This window comes from Acanthopagrus latus, chromosome 9 (genome assembly GCF_904848185.1).
Source record: "Acanthopagrus latus isolate v.2019 chromosome 9, fAcaLat1.1, whole genome shotgun sequence".
In the NCBI taxonomy this organism is placed as follows: Eukaryota; Metazoa; Chordata; class Actinopteri; order Spariformes; family Sparidae; genus Acanthopagrus; species Acanthopagrus latus.
In genome coordinates this window covers 6,024,398-6,048,247 of record NC_051047.1, presented here as the reverse complement: position 1 = coordinate 6,048,247, position 23,850 = coordinate 6,024,398, and the positions used below count along the sequence as shown (strand labels likewise).

General features: G+C 40.7%; 1 protein-coding gene and 1 long non-coding RNA gene across 4 annotated transcripts in view; one reads left to right on the top strand and one right to left on the bottom strand.

The window, feature by feature from the left end:
* Positions 1-14,286: 14,286 nt before the first annotated feature.
* Positions 14,287-16,560, bottom strand: LOC119026279. Its single transcript, XR_005077096.1, has 3 exons — positions 16,402-16,560; positions 15,367-15,462; positions 14,287-14,724 (listed from the first exon to the last, which is right to left on the bottom strand). It is a non-coding gene; the product is annotated as an uncharacterized LOC119026279 (long non-coding RNA).
* Positions 16,561-17,911: 1,351 nt separating this feature from the next.
* rnf17 (ring finger protein 17) overlaps positions 17,912-23,850 on the top strand; it is a 32,247-nt gene continuing 26,308 nt past the window's right edge. For all 3 annotated transcript variants that reach the window (XM_037110323.1, XM_037110322.1, XM_037110320.1), the window contains exons 1-2: positions 17,912-18,058; positions 19,420-19,535. In XM_037110323.1, the coding sequence (XP_036966218.1) occupies positions 17,983-18,058; positions 19,420-19,535 (192 nt within the window). In that variant the 5' untranslated portion in view covers positions 17,912-17,982. The remainder of the gene's footprint in view (positions 18,059-19,419; positions 19,536-23,850) is intronic.

The window sequence follows — 23,850 nt, the reverse complement described above, 5'->3', positions numbered from 1 at the left end:
CAATGACTGACAATGGCTTTGTTCACTGTCTAAATGATGAAAATAACTTTCATTGACAAGAACAAAATCAGGAAAAAGACTCCCACACACCCTCCACTTCACTTGCGGTTAAGTTTATTGACAACAATGTTTTGGTACTTGGACCTTCATCAGGTCAGAACAACAAGCGTGTATTGGTGTCAAAAGGAAAAGCAGCTGCTTTTATAATACAGCGCATGAAGATGCAGAAGCCGGTAGCTCCTCCAGATTATGCTATAATCATTTTGACCATCATCACCATCTGCTTTATTTTTTGAACACATGCTGCCTATGGCAGAAATGCTGTCATCATCACTGGAGAGAAAAGCAGGAGTTTCAGATTAAAAGCAGTGGATTTTGAGACCATCAAGGCCCACGGCGTCTTTGAACCATCCAACTGGACTGCCCGAGGGAGGAAGAGAGTCAGAATAAGAGCCACGATTCTAATCCATCTTGGTTTAAGGCTGCTCCTGGCTAATGTCTGGTCACAGGGAAAAGAAATGGACAAAATAGGACTCAGGCTGGCGAAACAATGTGAATTCAGAGACTGTTGTGCCCACAGAGACCTGCCTCCACCACCTCATCTTGGATCGAGCTGTTGCACTAGAAGGGCAGACCGTGTTCTGAGATGACAGAGCAAAATACTGAACCCCAAACTGTTCTGTATCTGTCCTGATGTGTTCAGTGTGTTCCAGTTATTCATATTTTGACCGAAGTATGGCTAAATGCACATGTTGCAATTTTTCACTCTTAACACGATCAATCCCATCAGGTCCATGCTCATACTGTCTCTTTCTTAAAACAGTGCATTGTTTGATCAAATATGATTGTTTGGACTTGCTACAGGCACATATAAGCATGCCATACTTCAAACCAAATCCGTTATACTCTTTGAATGACCCTAAGAGCAATGAAACTGCAGCAGGGCCTCACATCCCACCGCAGAAGCCTGGATTGAATCTAAAATCTTGAATATGATTTAGTCATTTATTTGTATTGACATTCTTACAGATGCTCTGAGAAGCACGCGAGAACAAGCAGGTAAAAAATAAATGTTTTTCCAGGATCATTTCTTACTGAGGTTTTTTTTTTTTTTTTCCTACGTGGAAACAGGTGGGGGCTGCACAGTGGCCCAGTGGCTAGCACTGCTGCCTCACAGCTAGAAGATCGCCGGTTTGCGTCCCGGTTGGGACGCCTGGGATCTTTCTGTGTGGAGTTTGTATGTTCTCCCTGTGCAAGCGTGGGTTTTCACCGGGTACTCCGGCTTCCTCCCACAGTCCAAAAACATACTGAGGTTAATTGATCATTCCAAATTGTCCGTAGGTGTGAATGAGAGTGTGTGAGAGTGTTCGTCTCTATGTGTGGCCCTGCGATGGACTGGCGACCTGTCCAGGGTGTCCCCTGCCTTCGCCCTAAGTCAGCTGGGATAGGCTCCAGCCCCCCCGCGACCCTGCAGAGGATTAAGCGGCGTACATAGAATATGTACAGATGATGGATGGATGGATGGATGGAAACAGGTGGGAAGAAAAGTTTTGGCAATGGAAAAACATGTTTTCCTTTTCTGTGAAAATGGGTGTAAAAATAAAAACTATTTTTCCCCCACAGAAAATGGAATACCAGAAGAAATAATTTTCTTTTCTCTTGGGGCTTTCATTCATTTTTCATTTTATCTCTTTTTGTTTTAACTTCAAGTTTATCATACGTTTTTATCTTAGCTGTATAAACAAACGTATTATCATGACATGAGCACACGCATAGCAGTTGTGTGAAAGATGTGTACTAAATAACTGCCAGTGACAAATAAAAAACTGTGCACTTTGCATTTTTTAGGGGATATATTAGTAATAGAGAGCATATAGACAGGCAGCGGAAAAGCTATGGAACAAGAGGTGTTTGAGAGGTTTCTCTGGAAGAAATTCTGAAGCACATGTGCGATTCTCAAAATATAAATTCAGTGTTCATTTTACAGGGCCCGCGCTGATCCGGATGAACCTCTGTGGCAATATCCTGTGAAGCAACACGTTCCCAGCACGAAGTGACTGAGGCAGGAATGGCTCCGACCTGACAGGCATTTTATCAAACAGACAGCCGTGTCTGTTTACCACGTCCACTATCCGAGTGTTGATCTTTTCATTATACTGACTTCCATCCCTCTGAGTCAAATATACAAGTACACACATGCTTGACTGTGTGCGCACATGTGCGTCAGTGCTTGCGTTGATGTCATGCAGCAAAGCATGTGCCTCCTCGGCCGTGAGCCTCGGCACGAATGTAGCTAACGTCAAAGTAAGAAGCAAGTGCAGAGCCCGAAGCTGGCAACACAAGAACGGCACGCTGAAATTAACATGAGAGGACGTCTATTGGAGTCATGGTAACCATGTTAGTGATTACGCCAGTGCCGGTGGCTAATGAAGGCCCATTTATGGAAACATATGAAATGTGACTGGCAGAGAGCAGCTCTGGGAGGGGAGAGATAGACAGAGGGGGCAGGAGGGTCAACTGGGAGCCTGAAGAAATCATAGACAAAGAAATAACATGGAGAAGAGAAGAGAAAGAGAGGCAGTGCAGAGAACTGTCGAGTGTTATGTGAGGGCTGCTACAGCAGGCAGACACCAGATAGAGGACATACAGAAAAAGGTACTTAGTATTTATATAAATGAGAGCACGATGATATTAAACCCCAGTTATAAACACTACGCTATTTATACTGGATAATGGACATATCCTGTATGCTAAGCTGCTGCCAACACCCCTAAACCACTGTGAGTTATAGGATTAAGGTCAGATGGTCATCCTCTCTCTCTCTCCCCTCCTCTCATGCTGATCTCCCTCCTCCTCTTTTCACTCCTCTCTGCTCGCTCACGTAGCTGTCGGTACCTCAAACAGGTGTTGGACCTGGATCATTTTAGTCTTACAGTCTACATGTTTAGTGATCAAGATTTGCCTACCTTTGTATTCTGACATTTATCTGATCATCTATTTGTATAAGAAATGTAGTCACTGTAATCTGTTAACTTTGTGTTTTTGTTGGTCTGTTCCATACAAGTGAGTCTGTGGGTCCTCTGCCAGTAATTTCCTCCATGTTCTTCCATGCCAAAACCTTTTTCCTGACTGCATCCTCAGCATTTTGATTTGTGATTGTGGGCTGTATAAATAAAACAGACTTGACTTGACTCTGTGTCCCTAAATTTAAAAGATGTTTGCCTCCAAGCATTCCGATACTGTGCACCTCTCTTCTAGAGCGGGCAAGTTTGCGATCTAACATTTATGATTATTATAAGAAGTGTGGGTATAATCTTACTAAGAGCCCACCTGTTGTTTTCCCTTAAATAACTATGTATGTTTGTGAAGCAATGTGTCAGTCATATCATAAATACATGCTTCAGTTGATCAGCTTAGGTCATTATGTCAAAAAAAATAACACAGAGTAAAACTTTTGCACACCTCTGGTGTGGTGCATGGAAGGAGACCAAGGGCAGACAAAATCAGGATGAGAACTCCTGCTCACTGCTCACCTCATTTGCAATCAGGAATGGATTTTAATAGCAACGATTCGGCACAAAGACCTTCATCAGGTTATGTGTAATAAAGGTCTTTGTACCGAAACGCTACTAGTAAAATTCATTCGTGCAGCAAAGAGCCACATGTTGGAATCGGCCTGGACAAACCCTCCACACGTGGGTCCGCTTGCTTTATAGTTCTGAGATCAGTGGAGATTTTGGGGAAACAAATGCACTGTCAAAAATCACAGATGTAAATTTTGGAGAAAACTTTGGACTGAGAAGTCTTACCTATAGTCATTGCACATATTCCCACCAGAGAAAAATGTATTATTATTCAATAAACTAATCACCCATTTTTTTTTTTGGAAACATTAACATTTAAAACAATCGTCTCTGAGTTATTTCATACCGACCAGACTGTGGCTGCTGTCTCACGTGGTCCGGCCCTGAAAGAGGAGACAACCCTATTTATGATACAAGTGCAAATCTAACATTACAGGAAGTCATTCTGTCAGTTATTTCCTCCGGCTGCCCCAGATTACAGGGCCAATGTGTGTACTTGTGGCACGGCGCCACACTTCAGCACCACATAAAGCTTTCGTCACCTCCGAGACATTCACCCAGGTGTTTCTCCACAGTCCCTGTCATGGTTTATTGTGGCTCTGACTGACAAGAGGGCGGTCTGACTTGCTGTTAGGGGTGTAATTATGGCTGTGGGTTTGGCAGCTGATGGCACTGCTGTCATTGTCTGTCTACAGTGACACACAGCAGTGAGAGAGAGACAGAAAGAGAGAAGAGAGGTGATAATAGAGACTTACTGTCTGCCAAAGTGAAGACGGAAGAGGAGGAGGAGAGCTGACAAACAAAGGGGTGTTTGAGATGACAGCAGCAAAAAACAACAGAATTCCGGTAATGTATAGGTGCAGATGTTTTTGTGTGTGTGTGTGTGTGTGTGTGTGTGTGTGTGTGTGTGTGTGTGTGTGTGTGTGTGTGTGTGTGCGTGCGTGCGTGCGTGTGTGCGTGCGTGCGTGTGTGTGTGTGCGTGTGTGTGTGTCTCTTAAACCTACACTAAATTCAGTCAAGACAGTGCAGACAAGCTCAGTGCCAAAATATTGAAACTATAGCCACATTACCATCACAGGAACTTTCTCCAGAGACAAAGGACCATTGGAGGAAGGTGACTATTAAGTGTGTTTCCGCCACAGGTACCAGGGTCAAAATTGTGTTCCTGGGACCCCCCAAAAAGTAGGAACTAAAAGAACTAAAATGGTTGGGTTTGTAGTGCTTAACATTTCTGATTGATCGAGAACTTGTAGTATTTCATTTCATTTGCTGCCCCAAACTGTTGGCTGCGTCATAAATAGTCGACGTAGCCAGTGTGACATCACCCAAATCTCAAGATTGGCATTTGAGCCATGGCCATCTTGTTTTTTTGGAACAAGAAGTGACCATATTTGAATGAGACGTTGGCGCCTGGGATGCCATAGAGAGCCGCAGTCACGCCCCTTCCTGTGGACCTCATGGGACCTTATTTTAGAAATAATTAAGAAAAAGTCAAACACATATGAGTTGTGCCATGATCTATACATATTATATTTGTCAAGTAACATGATAATTTTGCAAGTCAAACAAGTCTCAGTTTGTCATAATTCCAGTAAAACTACCAGTGAACTACATCGTCTCACTCACCACACGTCACCTACACCAACATAATCGCCAAATGGGCTCAGAAAGGTTACTGCAGAAGACTTAAAACACAATGAATCTGCACATGTTGACAACTGCAGTGATGAGAAAAGAGAGTTAGTCATAGAGGTGTATGAATCGTGACTCATCCGAATCTTTAATCTGGGTCTTGTAAATAACCTGTGAGTCGTGAATCTCTTGTATCATTATCTCAAATCACTTGAGTCCTATTATAATCAAATCTAAAATGATAAATGGCGTCACACAGAGCCGTATACATAGCAAGCTCGTAGGCCACAAGCCCGCGAGCCGATGCTGGAAATGCTCGTCTTTGTAGCTCATGAGCCCCAATGCCAGAAATGCCAGTAGCTCGCGAGCCTGAGCCCGGAAACACAGCAGACTCGTAGCTCACAAGTTGCAATGCCAGAAATGCTGTAACTCGCGAGGCTGCGCCGGAAAGACAGCAGCAGACTCAGAGCTCGCAACTCAAGCCAGTGCAGGACAGCGCAAACAGCCGGCTACATTCTGAATGAGTAGCAGACGAGCGTGTGAAGTCTCTGGGTTAGACTTCCTCGAGTCAGCGTGAAAAGGATGTCCCTGTTATAGTACAGCAGAAGCCAATACTGACTCTGAATATTAGGGTAGCCGTAACCTAAAACATATCTTAATACAGTCATTTAGAATATGTAAAACCATATCCTGCTTTCTTGTCTTTTTTCTCATCATCTATAAAATGGCATCATGCTGTGTTGAAGAAGAATCAAGACTAGCGATTGAGACCATGAACTCATTAGGAAAGTAAGGTCATCCTCTAACAGTTTAAAAGCACTTCACCATTGGTCCCACTTTTACAGACCTGGAAACTCCCCCGTTTTTATACTGTCAGTGCCACAAACCAGTTATTTTTCCATGCTTCAACACATCAACATGGGGTCAAGGTCTCACTGTTGTATGGTGTCAAAATGACATTTAAACAGCTGCCAGTCTTTCATACACCAGTTCACAAATGTGCCTAACTTCTGGGCTTTTAGTTCCTTCCTTCTGTTTCTAAAGGTTCTGTATACTTTGGATGGAAACACAGCTTATGGCTGTAATCTCCTTGGAGCCAATGTAAAGTCAAATACACAAACTTGTTTTATACAGAAACACCATATCCAATGACATGGAAATTTGATTAAAGGTGAGGATATTTAAACATTCTCTGGTCCAGGAAAGAATTTGTCTGAATAATCTTTTGAATCCTGCTTCATTCAAGCATGGCCATGCTGCCGAAACCTGCTGCAGAGGAAGGATTTTCATTTCCTTATTCTCAGATCGAAGCCAGTGCATTCATTCACAGGCTACAGGTTTGCATATTATTTATATATTAATCATTATTCACTGAGGGATTTCAGGGAATTAAGTGATTCTTTGAGAAACAAAGATTGCAAAGGCCGTGAGCAACAAAGGCTGGACACACACCAGAGATTTTCATGGTCGACACTTCAAATATGAAATATAGGAATATAGGTCCCACCTGCCAAAATATGTTAAAATCTATTGTTGTTGTGAAAATTTCCACCACTAGGTGGAGCGATAATTAAGGAAAGTGCTATTTGCCTTATAACTCCCATATACTTTGTCGCACATTAAAAAAAAATAATTTTTTGAATGCCTTTAGCATTCACGCTGATTATTTCCAATGGCCTCCTGAGGATATCTGATCAAGGACTTACCGATCCGCCATTAGGTGGCACTCTGGTGGCGGTCTAATTAAATATTTGGCACTGTGCCCACACCATAACACTTATGTCAATGAAATTCATAGGTGTGGCCCATGAAACTCACACATGTTTAAACCTTGTATCTACCTGTTCCCTGAATTCAGCTGAATTGTGTGTTGTAGGCCACCCCCACCTTCACAAAACTTTCCATTCGCAAAATCGCGAACAATGAAAAACCTTCTTTTGAAAAACGAACACCTCCTATGCGATTTGACTGATTTGCACCAAAGTTTGCATGTAGCTTCTATGGATGACAAAAAGTTATCAAAAGAATTGTGATAATCCAAAAAACACTCAAAAATCTAAAACAACAATTTCCTGCACATTGTGGGGAAAACAGAGAGTCTTGCATATCTTTACAAAATACAGCCTGATTACCAAAAACTCATAATTGTGTTCCATTGCCTGATGACAGTTTGTGCAAAACCATCATCTGGTCAGTCTAATTAGTGCGAATGGAAATAAATTGGAAAATATTCAAATCCTCTTCAAAACTCATTGACTTTCAACCTCTTCTTGTCCTTCATACTTTGAGCTACAGACACCATTCCAACTTTTAAAGAGAGAGACGCGCGTGGACTGCGAGGGCCCGTTGATCGCTGCTTGCAGCTTTGATCTCTATTTCTATTTCTATCTTTCCATTCAGAGCTGTGAGATGTTTTGGAGACGTCCACCCAAACAGCATTCCGACGTCACGTGTCACCATGCAGTTATGATAGAAAGCCCCAATGTCACTGAGGAAAAAGCAAGTAATTCATCCATGAACATGACGGATCAGCACTGAGAATCCTCCTTCACAATCCCGCAGCACACAACATATTTCATGTTGCCTACATGGAAGCCAGAAAAGACTCATCCCCCTCGAGCATTCAGACTTGCTTCTTATAAACAACGCCAACTTTCCTTTCATTTGTCTCCTCAGTTCTGGCTATAACTGTCACACTCCTGCCTTTTGGACCAGGTGTGTGTGTGTGTGTGTGTGTGTGTGTGTGTGTGTGTGTGTGTGTGTGTGTGTGTGTGTGTGTGTGTGTCTCACTGTACAGTATGTGTGAGTGTTTACTGTAAATCCCCGGCTATTTGAGACAACAATTTGATGATTAACAGGGTTTCAGTGCTTCGAGTTCACAGGAAAGCAGATCTTAAGAGACAAATAGTGGTTTAAACAGCCTCTTCTTGTGCACCTGTCACGCTTTTGACATTTCCAAGCAGCTCTTTGAAGCAGCTCACTACTTTGCAGGGAAAGAAATCGTAACTGCTGATTCCTGCCAACAAGCCCAGGTGTGTGTCTTCTGCCCCAGTTCCCAAGAAAGGCAGGTGAACTTGTGGCTGATTCTGGCTTATGATGTGTGGAAGCGATCATCACTCATATTTGTAGCCAATATTTTCTGTAGCTATGGTGAAAGCATTGGATTCATCTCCACTCCTGAATTCCAGTAATCAAGGCCAACAGCTCCTGCTCACAGTAGATGGAGGCTACTTCTTATAAGGCATTTTTCTCACTTAATATTTTTCATCTCCCTAAAATGAATTTATGGAACAATATTTGGACAGTTGGGAGCTAAGCGAACTAAACGGATACCGTTCCAGGTAGAAATTCACAAAAACATTTAAATTAAAATGTATGTCTTTGTCCTGGGGAATCGAAATTCTTATTCTTTCGATTCCTATTGTTGATATTTGGTAGAGGATATTTATTTGACATAAGTCTTCTCTGTTGTACAGTTCTTTAGTTTTAGTTTTAAATCATCCAATAAATCATTTACATACCCTTTAACCAGGCTACATTTTTACTAATGAGGTACATTTATTTCATGAAAAATATCAATCCTGACCCTTAGGACATTTATTCTCCAGTCATTGTTTGGATCCCCATGAGCTTGTTGGTAGTCTCTCTGGTATCCATGAGGAAAATCAGACATGTATGTAAAACAGAGGCACTCTTGCCCCTCAGAGCAGAGTAACAAGGGGCAGTCGTTGAAATCTCCCCCTATAAAATGAGACAACCTTTAAGGACCCTCATACATTACCAGTTTTCAACAATAACATTTCCTTAAATGGTTGATGCCATTAACCCTTTATCTGATGGAGACTGACAGCACAGATACTCACAATTCATTCATAACAACACACTATCAATCAAGTCGTTAAATAAAAAAAAGTAACAAAGCTTCATTATTTGGCCACTAGCAGTGCTTTCCAGGCAAATATTATCAACTCTGGACACTGCTGGACTTGAGTTAAATTCCTGGGGTCATATGAAAGGAGGGAAGCAAATTTTGCAATACATCAAAATGCTGGACTGTCAGCTAGCGGGTTCGCTAGAGAGCCATCAGGAATCCAGAAGTGATTGTTTTAGAAAATGGCCATGATACATTGAAACGACAGTTCAACTCTCAGTTTGTAGTGTGTCTCTAAGAAACCTGTGCTCAGTGGCGCAACACTACAGCCTGCCCCTTTATCCCAACGAGATCCCTTCACCATGGCATGAACACATAAAACAAGACTAAGTGGTATGGGCAGTGGGGTGTATTGGGATTGGGACAAAGTCATGTTTCAGCTAACCAAAAGTGATTCCTCAGCGCATGGTGGAAGAAGAGTCTTTTCAAATGTTTCCGTTATAAATTCCAGCTGAGTCACCCGAGCAGCTGCTCCTCCGTCTTATTCATGCAGGAACGATGAAGGTGAGAAAACAGTTCCTCGAGTGAACCGTGTCAGCTGAATCACGTCTCCTGACAGATGTCACCCCCTGACAAACAGAAATCTGCCAGCAGTACCATCAGTCAGGTGGCAAAGCTCGGAAGGAAACATACGTTCTGAACGAGAGAGCAGAGGGATGGGAGGAGAGATGCTTTTATGAATTTGTGTCCCAAAGTGAAAATAATACCTGCGTCATCAGGAGCTTTTTTGGGCTACAGGTTGTTGTTCTTAAATGGGGGAAGTTTTTACTTGTGACCAACAGCACCAAGACCAGCAACCCAAACAACTGTCTTTTGACCACTGACAAATAAGCTTGGTAAACTTGGAAGCTTTTATCTATTTGCACCACAGACAAGTCTTTGAAGGATCCCAAATATATTTCTAACACTCAGGTATGTTAAAGGTCAGTTACAACTAAATCCATTTTGGTATCTATCTAGCAATGTGTTTCTTTGGGTTTTATTAGTCTAAGATGACTCCCTGTCCAATTTAGGATTGATTTTTAGATTTTACTGATGCCTTTCAAAGATACACAGGCAAGGCAAGTTTATTTGTGTAGCACAATTCAGACACAAGGCAACTCAAAGTGCTTTACAGGGGCATACAAGTAACATTAAAAGAAATTAAAAATTGAATTAAAAACACATTTACGAAGACAAGACAAACCATTAGAACAAGTTAAGAAATAGGATAAAAAGAGAAGGTTTAAAAGAGACGAGACTAGAAAATAGAAGTAGTTCAAACTGCAGAGATGTTGACCTAGTTAGAGTCTCAGGTGGGTAGCCGTCAAAAACATATATCCCATAATCACTAAACACAATCTGATGACTGAGGAAATATATCATAAATAAATATATTTATATTTATATATTTTTCAGCAATGTGCTGTGTGTATTATTGCAGTATGAGTGCGAATTGTATCCTGCTTCTAAACTAATGGTCTTTTTTGGAGGTGTTTTTGTATTTGGGTCTTGTGATAAGTCATAAATCAGCCAACACTAACTTTGCTTTCCTTCCAACCTCTTCACCCCTCCTATCGGCCACCCAGGAGGCTCTCACGGCCTCAGTCCCACCACAGGGCAGATGACAGGTAAGAAAAAAAAAAAAAAAAAAAAAAACTTGCACACACATTATCACAATTGCACATGTTCTTTCTCACACACGGTCAAAAGTATCTGTCTGTCACACACACTCCCACGTAGATCTGAACCTTCTGTGCCGACCCCCACCTCGCCCTGAGAAATGTGCCATATCAATGCTGAGAAGCAGGTCAAGCATTCTGTGAGTGCAGCAAAGTGGGATAATTGCAACATAGACTGCTCTTGGCTTATTATTAAAACACCCCCCCCACCAAACCCTCACCACCCCCCCCCCCCACCCCCCCCCAATCAGCCAGGCCCCGCCCCCTTTAGACCCAACCCCTCTGCACTCGCACAACATTCATAACAACCTGCTTTTTCCAAATGCGGTGGCCTCTGGTGCAAATGGCAGAGTGGCAGTGGTGGCGAGCCGATCGCGTTTTGGATGGACAGGTCATGAAATGCTCAGCGACAGAGCGATTAGTGAGCCGGCTAACGAGCTGCCTGACTGGACTGATCTCCCGCTCTCTCCAGATCCTTCCCCTTGATGTGGGTCCGTGTGATGTTCGACGGGTATTAGGTCACAGAGGTGGCGAGGTTGCTCTAACAAACACACCAGCTTTTTGAGTTCATATACGACTGGTAACTAAGTCCTCCACCGCCGCTGCCACCTCCGCCTTGCAACTACGCCTTTGAACCTGAGGAATTAAGGCTTGCAAGGAAGTGTGACTGAGTGTACATGTGAATGAGTTCAAGTGATCAACCACATGTGAATGTACGTGTAGGTCTGCGTGGATGTGGAAAAATGGAGGGGAGGGAAGGGAAGGGGGACTGAGGGTACAAAGGCCTTACAGCCATCATGACTGACTTTGGGTTGTTTCTAATGAAGGAGCTGCTGAGGCCTGGTGCCCTAGTTTCAGATTTGGTGTATGCACTGGCACCAGTCTGTTGTAGGACTACCACCACACAGTGAGGGACCAGAAAAGCAGAGGCTTCTGTCATCTGTAAAGGAAATGTAGTCCCGTAATAGATGGTGCCTGTGTGAAACACATTTCATATCTACTGTGCATCTTAAACTGCTGTAGATCTTTGTTGTTGGGTCTTGCAGGTGTCTCAAATGTGTTTTGCTGCACTGTTAAGCTTCCAACACCGATACTCCTGTTGCTTCTTCAAGCAGTGTCAACCACCATCCACTGTAGGTTATACAGTGGATGGTGGGACTTCAATTACTTGAGGTGTCTGTTTCACTTGAGCGTTTGTGCATAGAAAGCGAATATAAAAAGGTGTAAAGGTGACATGAATTGTTTTGAGGAACAAGGTACATTTTTCGGTGCTTTTGCAATGCGAATGAGAGCATCAACCAATCGTGTTGTGCAAAACAGAAATCACATCACTACTCATGAGGATGGCAGACCTGTTGATGGCTTACTTCTATCATCAAATGTTCACATATTTGTGTCGTTTATTCGTCCCAACCCAGCAGGATATAACACTGAACTGTAACCCGGGCCTTGAGTTCTGTCCAACTGGACACATGAAATTGTGAAATGTTGTTGACATACTGTTCTTTTGACCCACAGGCCACCATACAAACACCATGTGATTATTATTATTTTTACATTAAAACATTCAGTGAGGACTCAAGTCCTCTGTGTGGTTCTCCACTCATTCAAACTGTTCACCCATCTGGCGATGAATTCAGTTCTAGCTAAACATATCTCCCAGCAAGTCTCAGAGTGAGAATCAGACTGATCCCTGGTGCCAGTTTCTCCAAACTGGTTTTGTAGTACAGTAAATACAAGTGGTCATGTTGGTTGGTAGAAAGCCGGTGAGGAATAATATCCTCGTTGCTATGCTAGTGACTCAGATGATGATGTTTATCACAAATATTATCCATGTCATGGAAGTAGTGCAGTCCTAGAGGACAAAACAAATCAGAAAATGTTCACATGTGAGCAGTTGAAATCTGATGATTTGGACGTTTTTCTTAAATTTGACTAAAAGTGATGAACTGAGTTTATAAAAAGGTAGGAATTAATTTAATGGTTGAAAACAAATTAATTAATCGTCTAAGTGCTGCTGTATGTATATTAATCAGCTTATACTTTAGTGTATAAAAGACACACCTGTTGTTTCATGCTGGATCAGAGGAACAACTATCTTGTTGTCTGGAACTTCATGAGGTCTTTCTGAGCGGAATCTGTCAGCACTGGACCTCTCTGAGCTGGATGTCCCTGACTGTCTGTAACCTCTGATTCCTAATAATAATCAGCGTATAAAATCACACCTATAATTAACAATCAGACAAAATGTATTATTGCTGACAACCAACTCAAAAGCAACTGTCAGTAGACAAGAAACATTGTGCAGTATGATTTAGTTCAGTACATAATGTAATCAGACAATGACAGTTAACAGTGTGCAGTATAACCAGCAGTCATAGAATACAGCCAGTGAGAGTAACATGCTAGCCTTCACCGAGTTGTGGCTGGAAAAAGAGTTAAAACTCCTTGTCTTTGTCTCGTGTTAGCATTACTAATCAAAAATCCAAATCCCCTCCCCCCCCAAAAAAAAATTTGATTTGCTGGTGCATTGTAAATCTTACCAGAGCTGACCTTCTAACTTTTACAAGAGTTTGAAGGATCAGATCAAACTAGAGGTCCAGTAGTGTATCTTTTACTTTAAAACGGATTTCCAATTTCATATTGGTTTATTGTCACACCCCTAGTAACTACACGTCAGGGCTGTAGTGGTTGTGGAAGTAACACATCAGGAATTTATATTGTCTTCTTAGTAACAACAACCTAACAGAGCCTTTTTCTACGGCAATACCAGTGCTCACCATGACCCACATTTTTTAATTAAGGTCTCATGTTCAGTAATAAAACAAGATAGGCTCACCATCACTCATTTCACAAAGCAAATGGAAGAGCGTTACAGTGGGTAAACATAATTAAAGCATGGTATGAACTGATTACATTCCCTACTTCGTCTAGTGCTGCAGTGGTACAACAAAGTGGGAGAGACACTTTAATGTAGGTATCTGTGGCTGGACCCCCATTAAGCCATCAAGTAGTAGTTTCAAATGAATATGTGAACCAGTTTAGGTAGGAAGTTAGTTTCTGTAGGAATATTATTTTGCATTACAGCATACAGATCCTGATTATGCTATGCCCAAAATTGCACCATTAGCATATCTAGAAACAGAAAAAGATATGAAATCAAAGTATGTTGGGACACGCTTTCGACCTCGCTACAGTTGGTTGGACAGGCTGAGACCTGACTAAAGAGCCCCAAGGCTTTAAAAACACTCGAGGAAGTCAAATGGAAATCTGTAACCTATGGATATAATGGGTCCATTTTGATTGTATTGTGAACAAATATGAAACATCCCCAACCCCCAATATGAGCATCATTGTGCATCATGTGTATTGATGTGGCCAATACACGCAAAAAAAAAAAAAAAGAAGAAAAAAGAGCAGTCCTGTGTGTGTTTGTGTCAGCTGACCTGGATCTAATTATAGCCACTACTCTCAGGCAGATATCAGCCAATTAAAATCACTTCAGAGATTTAAAGCAGAAAAATATAGAAATCTGTGAAACATGTGGATCAAATTAAATTACCCATATCGACTTACTTAACAGTCAGCTTTTGCGCTGTTTTACACTAGGCTGAAATGAGTATGAATCGTCCTTGTTTGATGGCAGGTCTTTCTTTGACCAGACAAAGAGATTAGGGAAGGTATAAAGCGGATGTCATTTGCCATCGCCCTTGCTCTCTTCATGCTGTGACCAAGAGGCCTCGGGGGGAGCAACCACTTAAAGCCAATCCACGAGTCTGCTGGCATCTCCTCGCATGTCTGCTGACCTTTCCTTGCTTTGTTATTTTTCTTCAGACGGTAAGGACCCAACCTCAAAGGATAGGCAAGAGGTTGTTACCACACCATCCTCACAAAGCTAGTGGGTCAGGAGGGCTTCCTAATGGATTCAAAGGATGATAAAAAGGTTTTCAATCTGAGTCTGAAAAACAAAATCTGTATGTCAGAGATGAGCTGACGTGGCATCAAGGTTAAAATTTGTATTATTAATGTATTTTATGGCCCATCTGCTTGCATTCTGAAGTTTCCCAGGAGACATCTGATGGCAGGTGGGGGTGCAAGGAATAGAAGGGAGGTTGTTTATTAATAAGACCTTTGAGGTGCACACAAATAGATATCTTCCTATAGACATCATCGCCACAAGAGATGACCCACAATTAGTGATTCAGGAAATAACGGCAATGAAGCGGACGGATGGTTTTATAAGGCCAATATGAGACATCAGGAAAGTGCTAATGAGACAACAGAGCTTAATTAAGAGCATCATTAATGAGTAAGTGATTTGATAGGGGTTTTTAGGGGGGTGCAAGGAGGGCTATTGTTCTTACGGAAACACGAGGAAAATCACCCGAGGAAGGAAGTGACCCACATTTGGGGAGAGGAAAGATGGGGGGCAACCCCCATTCGGCTAACAGGCACCCCCACATCCCCCCCTGGGCAGCCTGCTGATTGGTTCATTACCCATAGTAAACACATCTACTACCCCCCACCCTGGTACACACATACACACATACATACTTACCCTGCCCCCCTTCCAGACTGTCTATAATCATCCCGCCCTGGTGAAGACCGATGTCCAGATTCCTTCAGTCTCTACATAACTCTACACTCTCTCCATCTGCTGGAATTCAACGCGCAGGATGGAGGAATGAAAAGAAAAGAAAAGAAAAGGAAAGGAAAATCTCTTGAGGCAAATAAACAAATCTAAAACAAAAGGCCATTTTTCATTGATACACATGCTGTAAATTTCACCAGGAAACAGGACAAATATTGCATTTCATCTTAGACCTGTCCTATCAAATATCATCAGTTAATATAAGAGACCCTGAATTACTACAAATGCCATCCACAGAATTCACTATGTATATGAAAATGTATATTAGAACATACTGCACATGTTGTCTTTCTTAACCATCCATTAGCTCTGCAGCCGTGAGCTTCTCAACCAATCAATTACCAAAGCAACCAAATAATGAAGATGCAGATTCAGATGTGAACTTATGGTTTTTGCTCCACAGGTTTCTCTACACACACTTTAACAGGAAGATAATACGGGAATTACATCAAACAATACATTTACAGAGTTCTTTTATTTTGTACGTTGATGTCTTGTTTTTGTTTTTGTTTTTACACTATTTGAGACTTTTAATTGTATTTGTATGTATTTCCCTAATTCAGAAAAACACAAGAGGGTGTGTCAGATACATTTGAGGTGTTAAAGATCCCTGGGCCACTGTGTAAACTGATCTTGGATGTTTTCCTGCCTCCCATTAGCAGACAGGTGTACTTTGTACCTGCAGGCCTTTTGACACCCCCAAGGTGGTCTACTTTCCCCTCAGATCAACAGCAGGAGCTGTATTCATTTGGACACTTCTGCAGAGGTGGGAGTTGTACTGTTAAAACACATGTATTTCAAGTTGTTCTTTGGGGCTGCATCCTGCCAGCTCTAAATAGAAAGACCCCTTGATGTGCTGCACTTTCTTTCACCCTCCAGGGATCTAGATGAACGCTCTCTGAAGGTTAAAGTTTTGGTTGTGTTGCACTCTAGATGATTTACCTTTACCATCTGATGTCTGTGCCTCTCTTCCCTCCATTGGCTGTCACTCCCAATTACTGCTGCTTCGCTAGGTAGCCGGCCATTGTCCTCAGGCAGCAGCGCTGCTGGCAGCTGCGCTCAGATGGAAGTGAGTACTGACATGCTGCCATTAGATCTGCTGTGGAGCTTTGCAATTGGTTCAAGGGAAAACAAAAGAATATATCATACAATGTAAAATACAAGAGGAATGTATAATGTTGCAGATTAAGGATGTGAAAAATAAAACTATGAAGAACATACAAAGAGCAAAGACACAACAGGTCAAAAGCATGGTTTTCATGCTGCTTTAGCCTATAGAGACACACTGGTACACAATGAGCTTTCCTTGCATTATGTAGGTATTTCCCAAAGATATCCAAGCACATGTAATGCTGAACCCAGACATGCAAAGACAAAGGGATGCCAATATTTCCAACAGGTGGAGATGCTCACAAGGGTGAAATGTAATGTCAGAGATAAATATTAACCCTTTTTAGATCTCACATCTCTATCTCACATAGTATATATCAATAAAGTACATAAACATGACTATTTGCTCATGTAAGGAGCTCTAGGGTATATCACCGGTGTATACCTTAGTCTCTGGCGCCTCCAAGTGTCCGTAGAAAAACACTACATGTCTAGGACTCATGAAATCAGTGACCAGTTTTACCTACTTAAATTATGTTTAGAACAGAGACAGCTGCAAACAGTAATAGCATCTTTTTTTTGGGGGGGGGGGGGTTGTCCCACAGATTATTCATGTATAACTTATCAATGAACATTTTACAAACCTCACTTTGAACCTCTTACATAAATGCTGCAACGAGACTATTTGCAAAACACAACAAACGAGTCTACATAAAACCTATTTTAGCATATCTACATTGGTTAGCTACACGTTTTAGAATTCATTTTATCCATGTAATGGTCACTTTTAAAGCATATTTGGGGTTGGCCCATGATTATATCTCACACTTAATAAACCCTTATGAGCCTGAACACAGCCTGTGATCCACCTGCCGAGGACTGTTGGTAGATCCAAGATCCAAGACTAAAAACCCAGGGACACTGAGCTTTTGGAGTTATGGCCCCACAACTTTGAGGTAAGCTGCTGGAGGAATTCAGGCCGGCTTTGTTTCTTCTTTTAAATCTCTCTGAAAAACTGTTATTATTGTCACTATTATTGTTACATAATTTACCACTTTTACTTATTTTTTAAAAAATGCATTAAGTTATGCGTAGACTACCTGCTTCTAATGTCATTCTTAAATTATTTGATCATTTTGATAGGAATGCTAGTCCAAGTAGGCTGAGCTTACTGGTATCTCTGCAGGAAAAAGTATAGCCTAACGATAAAGTCTGTTACAGCTCAATATTATGCAATAAGGAAAAACACAAGAACGTAAAAGCCTGAACAGCTGTCTATTACCACATATTACGGTATTCTCAACAACTAAATGACTCCTGTCCTCGGGCCTTGAACGCACCTGTGTGGTCACGTGACAAGCACAAGCCACCACACCGTTGCGTTTGACACGAGAAAAAAACATTTTCATTAAGATGTTAATGATGGAAAGAGGCGAAAACTCCAGCGCTGTAATTTGCAAATTATGTGGAGACCCATTCTCTCTGCCTGGTAGGATATTTGAGCCCCTTTTCTCGCAGTTAAACGCTCAGTTACACCGTGTTTTAGTATAAATTAAGTCATCATTAGCTAAAACAAGTGTGCCGTCTTGCTAGCAAGTGGAAGCGGCCATGTTAACCTAAAGTTAACAAATTTAACGTCTTCTTAGGTCCTTTAGAGTCTTAAAAAGTGTGTTATTATCTAAACTTAAGACTAAAGCGACTAGCTAATGATATAAATGAATATTTTTCAGGGGTTCAAGGGGTTTGTCATTAAGTCTAGGAGGTGGTAGTGACCAAAGTTAGCTTAATTATCAGTCAATCGCACCTATCAAAAACGACTCAACATGTGATGCAGGAATGTTTTGCTAGTAAATATTCTGGTGAAGGACATTCAGTGCAACAGCAAATTGGACGTTTAGGCACTGATTCAAGTGACTGACTTCACAGTATCAGAAAGCAGCACTAAAGCTAGTCTCTCAAAAGTTTTTTTAATTGACGACCGGGTCATTACCATGAACCTGCCTGCTTTGTCCTTTATGTCTGCTGGCATTGCTTACAGGAATATTACTTATGGAATTATTATTATTATTATCATTATTATTATTATTATTATTATTAGTTATGTTTGTAACATGATCTAAGTTTGTCATAGTTACTGGAATTTCTTTTTGTTCATGCTACATTTCAGAAATCAAGTATGGTGTGAAATTGTATTATTACCATAACCAGACCTTTGTTATGGGCTCTGTGTTGTTGAGTTGTGTACTTAAATTTCCAAATGTTTTCAATAACGTTCAAACCAGAGAAATTCACAAGGTAAATGTACCTTTCATGCAAGAATATTAAATCTGGATACGGTGTTGGAGCCATAGCCCGGCTCATTCCTATAGGAGCCAAAGTTTATTTATTTATGTTCATAAATATCTTGTTCTGTGAATAGTTTCTTTCTTGTAATCAAATATGTTTTAAGTTCAATTGCATAATCTTTTAATAGATAAAGAACAGATATTTTAGATGTACCCATATCAATTTCAGGCTGACATTTCTAACTTCCGGGTTACTTACTGTTCAAGTCCATTCCCAGTACGGATACAGATAATTTATTTGGTCGAACAGATACTCATCCGTAGCATTCATTATTTGTGAATCTTTGACCAAATGGCAGCAAACCTTAACATTGTTAAATCACGTAGCAGTCGAGTCAAGAGAACCCTTAATGTTGCTTTGAAGTTTGCTTTTGAATTAAATGAAGGTGTGTAGTGACTATTCACTTTGATAACAGAAGTGTACATGATATCCTCTCTTCTCATTTACACTGACACTGCATTCTTCCTGCTTGTATATTGTGTTTGTCTTTTCTTTCCATTTTAGAGGAGGATGAAGTTGACAGCAACCTGCCTCGTGTGCTCTCATGTGGCCACATCTACTGCACATCTTGCCTGATGTCCATTCAGTATGACAGTGTCATTAGATGTCCGGAGTGTGAGGTAAAATTACCAGTGATCTTTCTCATGTAACTAGAGAGTGAAAGAACTGATGTGTTTATCAAACTTTTATAGGTTCCTGGATGTTATCCACTGTGATTTATTTGATTGGTGATTTTAAAATTATATGTGAAGAAAAACTGGTAAACAGGTGAAGCAAGTAAATCAACATTTTCACTGCATAACTGATCAAGACCTAGTTATCAGTTTTGTCCTTAGTGTTGAGAGTTAAAACTAAGTGTTAATGAAAGCAGCCTCTTGCTGCATGGGATTTAATCCAGCTGCAGTATAAACAGATCACAGTGAGACTAGAAATACTGCATGTGTAATGTATCCTTTAGTTTGACTACTGAATGTCTGAATGGGCTAATAACTAATATGGGTCTTTACCAATTTAACACTACTGCGGTAAATACACTCCATCAACTAGACTTTGCAACATTATTAAATAGATAGCGAGAACCGAGTTATTGCACTACATGAACTGTATTACAGTACTAATTGAATTTATATTTTTAATGACATCCGCACCATTAATAACAAAGGCAACAACATAGAAAAGAGGATCAGTGGAAAATGAAGGAAGTGAACAAATGAAGAAGAACATTTAAAAGAAGGTCTTTGAACATAAATGTCTCAATCAAAAATGTTAACATTACAAAATATCATAGGCTCAAGTAGAAGCATTTGCATTTCCTGTGAAAATACAGTGTGAATGCTGTCAGCTGAAGTGATTTTGAAAAATCTGCTAAATGTACTGGAAAATACTGAAATGCATAAATCTATGATAATGAATGATTCAAGATTTTGCAATTTTTTGAAAGCGGAATTTTTCAAAAGCTGAACGGTTTCTCTAGTTGAAGATAAAGCTGAATATTTGAAAAAGCTGAAAAGGCAGAAAGCTTATTATTTGGAAAAGTACAAGGCTGAAAGATCTCAAAAGGTGAACATTTTGATAGCTTAATGGTTTCTCTATCTGCACATAAGCTGGAGCAGCAGCAGAAACAAAGTTGAAAATGCCCCCATGAGAATGAAATGGAAAAGACCTCCCAAACTCCAAGTCTAGAAAAAAGTGTAATTTGTTGTGGCCAAAATAATTCTACAGTTAGTAAGAGGAGACATTACTGAACCCTGTGATGTGTGTTTTTTTATCATATTGTGGAAGGAGTAATATAACAATATGATATTAATATAACTTTTGATTTTTGTAAAACATATTTTGATATAAATATATTTATATACAAACTAGTGCATATATGAATCTTTGAAAATGATAGATTCTTTGTTCTGGTTCTTGTTATTAATTTGATTACCATCAGGCAGCAATCATGAATAAATGTTGCCAAGTTTCCTTAGGGTCTCTTAAATTTGACAATTAAGCTTTTGGTGCGGCAAAAAATATACATAGAAGAAATGAGTAAGATGCTGAAATGTAGCTCACAGTGTCCGAAGTAAATGCTGTAAATCTTCAGTTATTACTGTAGTTCACAATATTCAAGTAAATTCATGAATATAGTTTTCCATGTGCTATGAAATCTAGACCTATGAAGACCTAAATTTAGCTTCGGCTTATTTTATTATTGTCAGGTGACCCTCTCAACCTGAAGCCCATTTGCCCATCCTCACCCTGATCATTTTATCTAACTTCCCATGTCATAGCAGCCAATTAAGCAGCCTTTCGATTCACAAGCAGCAACATGGACAGATTCTGGAGAATCTGTTCATATGAGTGAGGGACTGCTGGCCTTGAGACCGAATGTTACACTGTGTGTGAGTGTGAATAAACAGACCGAGAATTCAATATTTATTTTTGAAATATTTTTTTTTAATTGTTGAATATGAATATAAATTTAGATATAAAAATGATTATAAATTAGAATAAAATAATAATAATAATAATACATAAACATTTAAATATAAATATAACTATAAAAATAAATGTTAGATATAAGAAGAAGTAGAATAAGAAGGAAGAAGGAAGGGTAGGATTGTTGTGGATACAGAGTAGGAAAGAGTAACATGGGAGAGGGTGAGGTAGATAGGCGGTAGGAGGCAGTTTGGAGTCCAACCATTCCTCTCCGCTACTGAGCGTTTCAATAATTTCTTCCTCTTGCTCTCCTTTTGCTCCAACCCTTTGTCAGTTTCCTTTCTCCCCCCACTCTCACCCTCCTTAATCTCCTCCATGTTATTTTCCATCTTTGCACTCTCTTCCTCTCTTTTCTTCTCAATCTTCTCCTATTTCCTTTTCTCCTCCTCCTGGTCCGCTAGTTTGGTGACTTCCCGTGGAAAAACAAATGTATATATTTTTTTTTACTTTACATAAAACACCTGATTCTGAAGCAGTCCAATGCTGTTAGAATCCAACAAGAGATTATTGTGAAGTAAAGTGATGATATGAGGTAGCTTACCTGCAGCTGGGTGGAGTTGGATACATGGCTCTCTTCCAGAGTGTCACACCTGCTGCTTCTGAGCTCTTGCTCTTCCTGATCCGGTTGGTCCAGGGTTTCTTTCGTGTTGAACTTCCAGATGGTCTTCTTGAGGAGTTGTTTATTGTGGCTCAGTTTCTCTTTGAGGCATCTCACCTCCACCTGTCTTCCTGTCAAAACCTGCTGCTGCTCTTGCAGTTTGGTGTTGAGTTCTGTGATCTGTAGAAGCTTACATGCAGCTGGGTGGAGTTGAGACATGGCTCTCTTCCAGAGCATCACACCTGCTCTTCCATTGTCCTTCAACCCTGTTGATCTGGATTTCTTTGAGAGACAGCTGGTGCAGGGTCTCTATGTGGGCGTTTGTTCTTGCCCAACGTTTTTGTATTTCCCTGTTGAGGAAACCAGTTTTTTCCTTAAGTTCCTCTTGCAGGCGGTTCACCTCCGCCTGCCTGCTGGTCAACATCTGCTCCTGATTTGTAGTTTGGTATTGAGCTCCTGAAAAGAGAAAAACAGTGTTATTTAAACTTTACAGAAAAGATCTGATTCTGAAGCGGTACAACACACTATTATGATTAATTTTGTCAGGGAAGCTAATGGCTAGCTGGGGCTTCATCTGATTGGCCCTTGTATCCAGGGCTCCGGCTGATAGACTAAATGTTGCTCAAGGTGCATGCATGGTGTATGTAAACAAAATGATTTTTCTTATTTCATCGTGCCAGGCAGTATTTTAGTGTTTATCGCATTTATTTATGTTCATATCATGATGATGATGAGAATTTGATTTATCGGGCAGCCCTAATATATAGTGCACTATGTTGGACTCCCTATGTAGTGACTAGGGAGCAGGAAATGAGTGGGTGATTTTGGACACAGCCTCTTAGTCCTTGAACAGCTGGGTGAGGGGGCTGCTCATGAGTCCTCAGCTGTACAGCAGCCAGGATGTTCAGGCTGTTACTGGCAGGAACAAACTGCACTGACAATGGCTGAAAGACAGAAACACACAAGTCAGTCAAACAGTCTATTGCTGAAATTGGATACACAGGGAAGAAAACCTGTGCACTTGTTCACACAATAAAATCTACTGTAGTCTACAACAAGCGGTTCACACACAGAGCAACATGTTGATACTTTCAAGTAATTAAAATCATATTCTATGAAAACTTTTTAAACATTTTTAAGAAGCAGTTTCATCAAAACATGTCAGAGGTAATGTATTTCCCAGTATGGCTCATACAAGAAATTATAAATGATGCATTAAATTAATCCTATATGAAAATGCTTTTTACTGATTTACTAAGGTTTTAAGCGTCAGACAAAATATGAAGAAATAACAGCAAATATTATGCAGGATTAAAGAGGCACACTGCTGAAAAAAGTCTCCTCAGGTCTAATGAGAAAATCTTACCAGGTTATTTTCACTGGGAACGGGAGTTCTCAAAGTTCTAAAAATTCAAAATCAAAGCCAAATTTAAATTCAGGCAATGATTGAAGGCAGGCAGAGACAGTGTTTATGTTTAAATCTGGCCCAGGGGTCAACAGCTCTTCATGGTAAAGATGGTAACAGTCAAGTTGACAAAAAGTTTTAAAAAGTTTCATGGTTTGACCATCAAACGGTGTTAAACCGGAGGTAGTCAGGCTGCCATGCTGAATCGTCAAGATATGGCTAACCTCTCATCAGGAAGGGTTAGGGTTAGGCTGCTGAAATACTTCCATCCTTCCATCCATTACTTCATCTACCTCTATTCTACCTCAACCTTACCCCTTCCCCTCCTCTTTCTTTTCATCTTTTTTGGTCTTCGTCCTGCGTCTTCGTCTTCCACCCCTTTTTTCTCCACTCCCTCATCCCTACACCAGAGAGAGAGAGAGAGAGAAAGAGAGAGACAAGGAGAGGG